This window comes from Zea mays, chromosome 10, assembly GCF_902167145.1.
Source record: "Zea mays cultivar B73 chromosome 10, Zm-B73-REFERENCE-NAM-5.0, whole genome shotgun sequence".
In the NCBI taxonomy this organism is placed as follows: domain Eukaryota; kingdom Viridiplantae; phylum Streptophyta; class Magnoliopsida; order Poales; family Poaceae; genus Zea; species Zea mays.
In genome coordinates this window covers 38,719,594-38,729,964 of record NC_050105.1, presented here as the reverse complement: position 1 = coordinate 38,729,964, position 10,371 = coordinate 38,719,594, and the positions used below count along the sequence as shown (strand labels likewise).

The following is a 10,371-nucleotide window of genomic DNA, read 5'->3' as shown; positions in this document are numbered from 1 at the left end:
ATTGGAAGCTTCAGGTCACCCCCACGACCCTGCCAGCTAGGGATGCAATATGGTTCGAAAAATATCCGTCCGGATCTGGATTCAAAGATGGTGAACACTGGCTCAGATGGGATTTTCAGATATCCGAACTTTTTTCGGATAACAAATATGAATATGGATATTTTATTCAGATATCGAATTCGAATACAATATGTCTAATATCCGTCGGATATCGAATATCCGTATATCTTCTCGAATATACAGATATCTTATCCGGATAGCTGTGTGCATTTTGCTGATTTTTCGTAGAAATAAATTAATAATACACAAATAGCCTCCTCAGAAATTCATGGGATTTTATGGAGGCATAACATATGTCCACATATAATCCTCCAAAATATTTGAACCATAAAATCCATAATATGATAGTGTTTTTCATTTCACTTTCACTTGTTGCGTGAATTACACGTGAAATCTATACTATACTTAAAGCACCAGTTTCAACGGTCGTCATGCGTCATCTTTTTACAAATAACCCTCACAACTATTTCAAATTAATCCGCTGCACGTCTATATAGATGGCCAAACGGCGCCTGGCACGGGCTAGACACACGTGGGCCACAACTATTGCCGGCCTGCTAACTGTGTCGGGCCAGCCCGTTAGCCCGTCGACCCATTCAATTAAATCAGCGTAAAATGTTAAAAACGGTGCAGGAGGTGGGCTTTGAACCCATGTCCTGACGGAAGAAGGATATGAGACACTGGGTGAAGCTGTCTAACTAGTAAAACATCATGCTAAGATGTTTTTAATATTGAATATAAATTGTATATAAGTATATACGTTTTTTTTGTAAAATAAAAAAATAATCGTGTCGGGTTGGGCCAGCACTATGGGCCGAGGCTACAGCCCAAGCACGGCAAGACGTTCTTGGCTCTTGCAAACATTAGATCGTTTCTGAGACCACATTGACGCAATAGACTACATAGTGTTTGAGGTTGATGAATTGGATGGAGCAACAATGATTTGTCACACTAACAGCAAAATGAAAGGTTATTTGTTGGTTTTAAATGTTAGTAATTGGTATGAAGTAGCATAATTTATATGGAGCGCATCCATTTTTTATTGATGCCTGACTTTAGCAATCACTCCATATTTTGATATATCTTTTTTATAAGTTTGACTTCATAGGACTTATTTTAGAAACTTGATCTCACAAACTTTGTCTTATTTGATCTCTGTATGATGGAATTATGTCATTTTATAATCTGTGTCAGTCGTTGTGAACTCTTTTCTAATCGCTCACTTCATTGTCCTTGTTGTACCAAGACATATTGCATGGAGTAAACAATAACGTCAGTTAGCCAAATCAAAAAATATTATACAGAGAGCGGAGACATTTATGGATAGTTTACGTGAGTATTGTTGTAAGCCGTCGCAACGCACGGGCAACCGACTAATTACTCTAAATATTCTAGTTTCAACGTAAGCAATACTTCACTTTATCATTTTCATGTGGAGACTTGAGGTTATATTCTTATAGAATGTTTATTATTAGTCTTGGTAACTTATTTGTATTTTGTTGATTTTATGCAAAATAAATAAATAATACACACATCCTAAAAATTCATGAATTTTTAAAAAACGTGACATATGTACACGTATAATGCTAAATAAATATTTGGATTCAAGGAGTGGATAAATGATTATAAACATGATATGTGTAATGTCTTACACGTTATCCGATAAAAAATCTATTACCGACTAGTTCCATATTCGATATACATCTATCCGTATTTGAATTCAAATCCAAATAAAAATATAAAACAAATATAGTTCGAGTAATATACTTCCGTATTCAGAGTGATATACTTCCCTATTCGATCCGATCACGTACCTGCTGCCAGCCAGCCCTGCCGTACGGTAGGTTCCCACGCAGCACAGAACTGCCCACGCAGCACACCCCACTGCGCCACTCGCGTCGCACGGATCTCTCCTTCCCTCCAGGCTCCAGCTCCAAAGCCTCGTCGTCTTCTTCGCCCCGCCACCCGTCCTGCACACTCACAACTAGACATCGTACCACCCAGGTGATCTCGCGCGCCACTCCCTCCTTCCATCCCTTAGCCCCAGCTTTACTCTCCCCTCCCGCGCCCAGATCCCGAGGCTCCTACCCCTCGATCGCCGCCTTCCAGCGGCCGATCCGGCGCTGGCTCGCGGCCCCCGACAGGCACCCTACCCACCGACCGGATCTAGCCGCCGCGTGGTTTTTGAATTGAGCTCCCCTCGCGTCGCATGGCGCTGGCGCGGGCCGCGCGGGTTCCTCTCTGGGCTGCTGCCGGATCGACGGCGATGCTAGGGTTTAGGTGTGGTTCGTGTCTAGTTAGCTGAGTGGCGCGTACGCGTTTCGTTTTGTCTTGGGGAGCCAAGCGTGGCCCGAAATTTATCTGGAGCAGGTGCAGCAGCCTTTTGGAGTGACGGGCTTTGAGATTTCCAGTTTAGGGTTCGTTTTGGGTTGGTGGGAGCTCGGGTGTGTTATGGCCATTCTGTGCGTTATAACTGACATGCTTATAATTTCAAAAGTGTTTAGTTTGGTTAACTGCAGCTCATGGGAGCTGGAGGGACCTCATTCAGATGATCCGACATTTACTGCAGTTTCTATATTCATAGCAAGTATTCGTGCCGTGAGATCATTTGTATGTGGTTTAGGTCAAAGCTGTTTGTTTTTAAAACTAAAAAGCTTTAGGTACAAATTCCATGGCAGTCTTGTCTTGTGCATGTGTAAGGTTTTGGGTGACTATACAGTATACACGTTTAGAAAAAAATGTTTTCTGGGACTACCATATAGTTTTTATGCTGTATGGCGGAAGTGCCGAGTGTTATAGTTGGTGTGATAAAATACTCTGCAAAAATTGATGAAATTGAGCATTAATGAAGTTGTCTGTTTTGATGTAGCATAGAAAGTAATTGACAGGATTGCATATGATCCACGCTAGTTTATTCTGCGCTTTAAGTGAATAGGGATCAAGGATATCGTACACAACAGTTAAGTAGGATCACTTGTATCTGTCCTTTAATCTTTTAATTCTAAACATGATAAGGGTTTATGATATTGTTTTCTGAAAGTATAGTATATTTTGTCTTGAACAATTAAATTGGGTTTTCTTGCAAAGGATGCTACATTTTAGCTTACATTTGCTCTTCTTTTTGCCAATTCAGGTTTTGCTTTATGCTGGTTCATTTGTCTACGGACAATGGACTAGTTGCTGCACTGTTTCTGTGATTCACCATGGGAAGCAGTGGAGCAGATACACCGTCTAAGGTAAGCAAGGCATCTGCCCCTCAGGTTCTTGATGCTTGGCTTGTGGGCATTATCTTTGAAGTGAAAAAGATTACATGCTAAAAGTTTATCCTTCCCTGTAACAGGAGCAGCAGCCACCTGCTACCTCAGGTGCTGCAATACCACCTGTTTATCCAGATTGGTCTAGCTTCCAGGTGAGCGTGATTCCCCTCCTCCCCTCCAACCTAACTAACCCAACAACACTATGGGAGAAAGTAAATATGTATCTAAAAGTTGCAACTTTTGTTTCTATAGTAAATCTGTAGTCCCTACCATAAAATGATAGCAATCAACTCATTATAAGCATAATAGAAAGCAAAGACATACTAATTTTTGATTGCAATGTTGTGCGACTGATAATCAGAATGGGCATATATATTATATACTTCCCCTCTTTATTATGGGTCCATAATGAAGTGTTTCTGGTAGTGTTTCTAGTCCTACCAGGGATCTGCCGAAGGGAGTATGGGTGAGGGGAGGAGTAGGCCGGGCTACGACCTGGAGGTGGTGCTGGTGGCTGCCTCTTGGGCGCCGTAGTTGCAGGGAACGACGCACAGGGATGTGGGTTCCAGCTTCCGTGAGGAAGCTGGCAGAAGATATCTGCTATTGCTGGCCTTCTCTTGATTACAAAGTCCTAATTATATAGGCCTAAGGCCAACTGACTACTCCACAATACTAGGAGACTTATCCAACTAAACTACTCCATAATATTAGGAGATAAACTGCACCAACCGACTACTCCACAATACTAGGAGACTTCTCCAACTAAACTACTACATAATATTAGGAGATAAACTGCTAAGACTTATCCAACTAAACTGATTACTTATCTCCTGATCTCCTGTGCCTACTTTGGTGGGTCTAGTCGCCTTCTGGTAGACCAGGCTGGTCATAAGATCTCTCCCCACCTGCTGAAACAACCCGTCCTTGAGCCGAAAATTGGGTTATGTAGAGCGGAAGGCATCCAGTGGCTCCTCCACGACCTCGTCCACAGACTCGAAGTCGTCCGACTCCAAGTAGAAAAGCCGCTTGCACTGATGGCCACTGATGAATGGCTCGTCACAGTTGAAGCACAACCTTTGACGGCGACGCTCCTACTGCTCTGCTGGCGTGAGGCGACAGAACTGTTGGATTGACGGCAGGGCCGTCGTGGTCGGCTGTGCAGCGCCTCCAGGTGCTACAGTGGGCTGGAGAGGCAACGGTCGCGCCGGTTGCTGGGGGCCTGACGGGAGCATTGCCATGATGCTGTTGGCGCGCAGCTCGAATGCTCGAGCCAAGTACACCGCCGTCGGAAGGTCTTGCGGTGCGCGCATCGCCACGTCGACGCGGATTTGGTCCGGAAGGCCTCCCACGAAGAGCTCCGCCTTCTAGACAGCGTCAAGATTGCGCGTGTGGCACAGAACGACGTTGAACCGCTCCGTGAATTCCTGCACCGTCGAACGGAATTGAAGCCGACCGAGTTCCGCAAGGCACGAATCCCGAACAGGTTGCCCAAATTGCATATGGCATAGCTCCTTGAAGTGCTCCCATGTCGGCATCCCGACGTCTTGCACGAGGGTGTAGTACCATGTTTGAGCCGTGCCCCGGAGGTGATAGGATGCTAGCCACGTCTGGTCGGAGGCCAACGTCTTTTGGCTGCAGAAGAACTGGTTGCAGTGATTGAGCCAGTTCAAGGGATCCACCGAGCCGTCGTACGTCGTGAACTCGAGCTTGTAGAACTTTGGCGGCATCGGATCGTGATCCATTGCAGATCCCAACTGTTCCTGGGATCGGCTGGAGGAGGCGCCCCTGGAGGGGGAGAAAAGGGTCCCATCCACCCTCCGTACCGAGCGCCCGGTGGCTGCGCGCCGCCACAAGGCCCGAGGGCAGTAGTAGGCGCCGGCGGCTGCGGTACTGCTGTGGTGATCGATGTTGTTGACGAGTATTAGATCGGCGGCAGATCGGATCCCAGCGCCCATGCCGGAATTTGAGACGGCGATCGCGAAAAGTGCAACTGGTGGATTGGTACGCTCGGCGGCTGGGTGGACGCCGGGGTGGCTGTTAGGGCCGGCTGTGACAATGATGACAGAGCCGCTACGGCCTCGGATGGCAAAGACAGGGATGATGGCGGGTGGGAGCCCATCATGACGGCCTTCAACGTGGCTACGTCAGACTACAACGCCATCATCTGGGCTTGTATGGCTCCCAGATTGTTGGAGAAGTGGAGAACGGACGACGTCAGCTGCTCGTTTGTCATTGTGGGAAGGGCGGTGGACACATCGGAGGTGGGCCGGATGAGTGCGTTGGTGGTGGTGCTGGGCAACGGTTGGGTGGAGGTGGACAGGGAGGCGATTGTGGCTGGTGGCAGCGGCTGGGTGGAAGAGCGCAGGGAGGTGGTTGGGGCTGGTGGTGGGTAATTCATGGTGGCCGGAAGATCAGAGTCTCTGGATACCAAATTAGTAGTGTTTCTAGTCCTACCAGGGATCTACCAAAGGGAGTATGGGTGAGGGATGGAGCAGGCCGGGCTACGGCCTAGAGGTGCTGGTGGCAGCCTCTTGGGCGCCGTAGTCGCAGGGAACGACGCACAGGGATGTGGATTCCAGCTCCCGCGAGGAAGCTGGCAGAAGATATCTACTATTGTTTGCCTTCTCTTGATTTCAAAGTCCTAATTATATAGGCAAAAGGCCAACCGACTACTCCACAATACTAGGAGACTTATCCAACTAAACAACTCCATAATATTAGGAGATAAACTGCATCAACCGACTACTCCACAATACTAGGAGACTTATCCAACTAAACTACTCCATAATATTAGGAGATAAACTGCTAAGACTTATCCAACTAAACTGATTACTTATCTCCTGATCTCCTGTGCCTACATTGGTGGGTCTAGTCGCCTTCTGGTAGACCAGGCCGGTCATAACAGTTTCTTGCACTGCATATTTCTTTTCTTGGTTCATGGGGTTGACTTCGTTATCATTCTAATAATATCATAAGTATTTTTCTACCAATGCGACTTTTGTTAATAATGATGTTCCATGGTTCTTTTGCAGGCATATCCCCCAATCCCACCACATGGATTCTTCCCCTCACCTGTGGCATCAAGTCCACAGGGTCATCCTTTCATGTGGGGAGCTCAAGTAAGCAGTTTAGCTATTTGTTTATGTTTTCAGTATAGTGGGGACTGACTGCTTTTGATGGTTTGTATCAGTAAGAGAGTTGTTTAAGTGTACATGCTTCAAGTAATTGAACTTAGGCTGTCTTCGGTAGATCGTGTATATGGGCGTACAAAACACTGTTTTGTATTGTAGACTGCATTGTTTACAGAGTGGGGTTTGAAATAGGGTGTGAGATAGGAGGTGGGATAGGTGGGTTGCTCGAGAGCAATTCCAGCAATAGCCTCTACAAAAGGGCCCCTACCCTTCATTTGAGGGCATCTACTTTTTAGATCCCACTTTTTGGACTAAACTCCAGCAGTGGCCCTTAAAATAGACCTCAAATTTATTCCCCCACGCAACAACACCTAGAAATCACCATTGTTATTAAAACGCCGTTAAAATGTGGTTTAAACGACGCTTAAACGACAAAACGCTCTCAGGATGTTAAAACTCTGTAACGTTTTACGACATGACGTAAAACATGGTTTTATGGCGTTTAAACGTCACATTTTGGAGTTTAAACGTTGGATGCGGTAAAACGCTGTGTTTTTAACTTTTTAGTCCTCGTGCCCAATAATGAAATTTAGACCAGTCCAATTTTAGCCCTATTAGCATTCAACCCTGCCCTCGAAGCGCAGAGCGCGACACATGGCGTGATGAGTGAACCACTGACGAGAGGAGTGCGGACTGGGCGACAACCTCGCTGTTAGAACCCTGTTAGGGTTTTGCCTCTGTGTAATGGGCTTGGCCTAACTACTTGGCTTATATATATGCACTCCCAAGCCCGATTAGGGTTAGGGTTTCATTCAACTTGGTACCAGAGCCAATTTTCTCTTTCCTCCCTCCCACCTCCACAACAGCCGGCCTTCTCCCTGTCCGGTCGCCCAACGTCCCCCTCCTTCCGCGCTGCCTGGGCACGCACCCATTCTTCCCTCTCGTCGGCGCCACGACTGGCTTCTCCAGTGCTCTGCGGTCGGCCCCCAGGCTCCTCTTGCGCCGTCTAGCCGCTGTCGGTCCCTTGTAAGCAATGAGACTCTTACTCTCATCGAAAGGATGACACTACGAGTTGGGGCAAATTTTCGTTTATTTCTTACACTACTCAAATGACATACCCATCTAAGGGTTGGGGATACATATTTATAGCCCTAAGGGCTGCACTACACACTACACAAATGTGCTGCCCTCTAGATTCTAAAGCACAAGATGTTGTCCTGTAGATGCTAAAGTGCAGTAAAAAAACTGCAGCACAAGGTGCACACAAAGGTGCTGTCCTCTAGATGATAAAGCACAAGATGCTGTCCTCTAGATGCTAAAGTGCAGTCAAAAAACTGCAGCACAAGGTGCTGTTTTCCTAGCTGCAGTCCTCCACACCTGCTGTACTGCAGTCAAAAAGACTGAGATGTTGCTGCTGTTGTCCTTCCCACAGACCATGAGACTTATTCCAACAATTCTCCCCCTAAGTCTTGTGCATCGTCTTGTAGGATAGTTGGGCCATCCACCTAAAGCTCAAGGAACTTGATCCTCTCAAGGGGCTTGGTGAGCAGGTTTGCAAGCTGATCCTTGGTGTTGATGTAGCGTGCCTTGATGCTCCCTTCTGCCATGCAATCATAGATAGGGGTGGTAATGGATCACAATCCAAATGCTTCTTCACAAAATGATAGGGCCCTAAATAAATTTTAGTTCAAAAATGAATAGAAATAGGGCCCGATCCTAATCCGATCTGAACCTTAAATCTTATAATGTAAAATTTAAAGCCCATTGTCACCCCTAGTCATGGATGAAATGGTACCTCACCCGGATGTGCTTGCTCCGTTTGTGGAACACGGGGTTCTTGGCCAATGCTAGGGCGGACTGACTGTCCACCCTGAGTTCCACCGCTCCAGTGTCTCGCCCGAGGAGATCACCGAGCAGTCGAGCAAGCCAGAGCGCCTGAGTTGAAGCGGTGGAGGTTGCTATGTACTCAGCCTCGCAGTTGGACATGGCCACCACTTGCTGCTTGATCGACTGCCAGCTGATGGGGCACTTGCCGAGGAAGAAGAGGATCCCGCTTGTGCTCTTGCTGGTGTCTATGTCGCTGTCGCTGTGCCCGACAAGGTGTGCCTCCCTAGGGCACCTCAGGTAGTAGAGACTGTGGTCGAGAGTCCCCCCAACGTAGCGGGCGATCCTCTTCACAGCCTGCTTGTGCTCCGTCGTCGGTCGCTGCAGGAACCGACTAACGTAGCTGACGGAGAATGCCAAGTTCGGCCTGTGTGCACGAGGTAGCGAAGGCTCCCCACAAGACGTCGGTACCGTGTAGCGTCCACCTTCTTCGTCGTGCTGTCGCGACCCAGCTTCAGCCTTTCCTCCATCGGAGTGGGAGCTGGGTTGCAATTGGTGAGCCCAGTCAGCTGAACAATGCGCTTGGCGTAGGCCGTAGGCCGTCTGGCGAAGTGTGATCTCATAGTCACCTTGGTGCACCTCAATCCTCAGATAGGAGAGATGCCCCAGGCCACTCATCTGGAAGGTGGCCTTCATCTCTTGAACGTTGCTACCTCTGCATCCTTGGCGTCGGTGATCACCAAGTCGTTGACGTAGACACCCAACAGCAGGGCATTTCCCCCATTTGCCCCGTCGATAGATGAACGCCTCATGCGTGCTTGGCATGAAGCCCATCCCCTTGAGCGTGAAATCCAGCTTGGCATTCCACGCCCTCGGTGCCTGTCGCAAGCCGTAGAGTGCCTTGCGTAGGCGAACACCTTGCCCTCCTTGCCAGGTGACGGCTGGTGTACGTAGACCTCCTCCTTTAAGTCGTCGTTAAGAAACGCCGACTTGACGTCCATGTGATGAACGTGCCAGCCCTCCTGGGCTGCCAGCGAGGAGTCGCACGGATTCCATCCGTGCCACGGGGGCGAAAGCATCGTCGAAGTCGATCCCCTTTTGCTGCAAGAAACCGCGTGCCACCAAGCGAGCCTTGCGTTTGACGATGGCGCCGGCTACATCCCTCTTCAGTTTGAACACCCACTTAAGGGTGATCGCGCGATGACCATGAGGGAGATCAGCGAGCTCCCAGGTGCGGTTCGTCTCAACCGCGTCCATCTCCGACTGCATCGTGGCACACCAAACCACGTGTTTCTTGGCCTCCACGAAAGACCGAGGCTCACCATCATTGCATGCAAGATGCAACTCTCCCGCCAAAATGCGAGACGCCAGGCTCGCCACCGACGGGTCGATGAGAAGTCCCTCCACCGTATGATACCGCAACGGCTCGCCATCGAAGCACATGTTGACACGCTCCTTGTCGTGGGAAAGCGAGGACACAAGCTCCATCGGGTCGTGCTCGACATGAGTTGGCGTCAGAGAGGACGTTCCTGGAGAGGTTACCGTCAGTGCTGGAGTATGTGGTGACGAAGAGCTCGCTGTAGCCGGAGTCGTGGCTGGATTGCGTGGTGGCGAAGAGCTTGTTGTAGCTGGAGCTGGAGAGCGTGGCGGTAGAGTCGGTGGAGACTTGGGGGCTGGGGTAGACCTGCTCGAAGAAGAGTTGCTTACTCCCCCAGCTCCCACAATGTGGACGTACTCGATGGTGAAGTCGTCGTACGTCGGAGTCGTGCCGTCATCCACCGCCTTGTCCCAGGCCCATCCTCGCCCTTCGTCGAACACTACGTCGTGCGCCGTGCGCACACGCTGTGTTCCTGGGTCAAGGATGCGGTAGGCCTTCGAGCTCTCCGCGTAGCCAATGAACACCCCGGGGTGTTCCTGTCGTCGAGCTTGCCGATGTGGCCAAGCTCCTTGGTGAATGCGAGGCAGCCGAAGGTCCGTAGGTGAGAGACCGCCGGCTTGCGCCCATGCTAAGCTTCGTACGGTGTCATCCCTTTGAGTGCCTTGGTGGGCGAGCGGTTGAGGATGTAGACTGCTGTCACCATCGCCTCTCCCCAGAAGAC

At 49.0% G+C, this 10,371-nt stretch overlaps 1 protein-coding gene across 6 annotated transcripts in view; it reads left to right on the top strand.

Annotated features, from left to right (window-relative positions):
* The first annotated feature begins 1,876 nt into the window (after nucleotides 1–1,876).
* LOC100193697 (uncharacterized) overlaps nucleotides 1,877–10,371 on the top strand; it is a 40,356-nt gene continuing 31,861 nt past the window's right edge. Inside the window, exons 1-5 of one of the 6 annotated variants that reach the window (XM_020544890.2) lie at nucleotides 1,878–2,064; nucleotides 2,935–3,019; nucleotides 3,194–3,296; nucleotides 3,401–3,469; nucleotides 6,350–6,436. In XM_020544890.2, the coding sequence (XP_020400479.1) occupies nucleotides 3,264–3,296; nucleotides 3,401–3,469; nucleotides 6,350–6,436 (189 nt within the window). In that variant the 5' untranslated portion in view covers nucleotides 1,878–2,064; nucleotides 2,935–3,019; nucleotides 3,194–3,263. Of the gene's footprint in view, nucleotides 3,020–3,193; nucleotides 3,297–3,400; nucleotides 3,470–6,349; nucleotides 6,437–10,371 lie in introns of all 6 variants that reach the window. The other 5 variants (XM_020544889.3, XM_035962904.1, XM_020544888.3 and 2 more) reach the window with 5 other exon arrangements.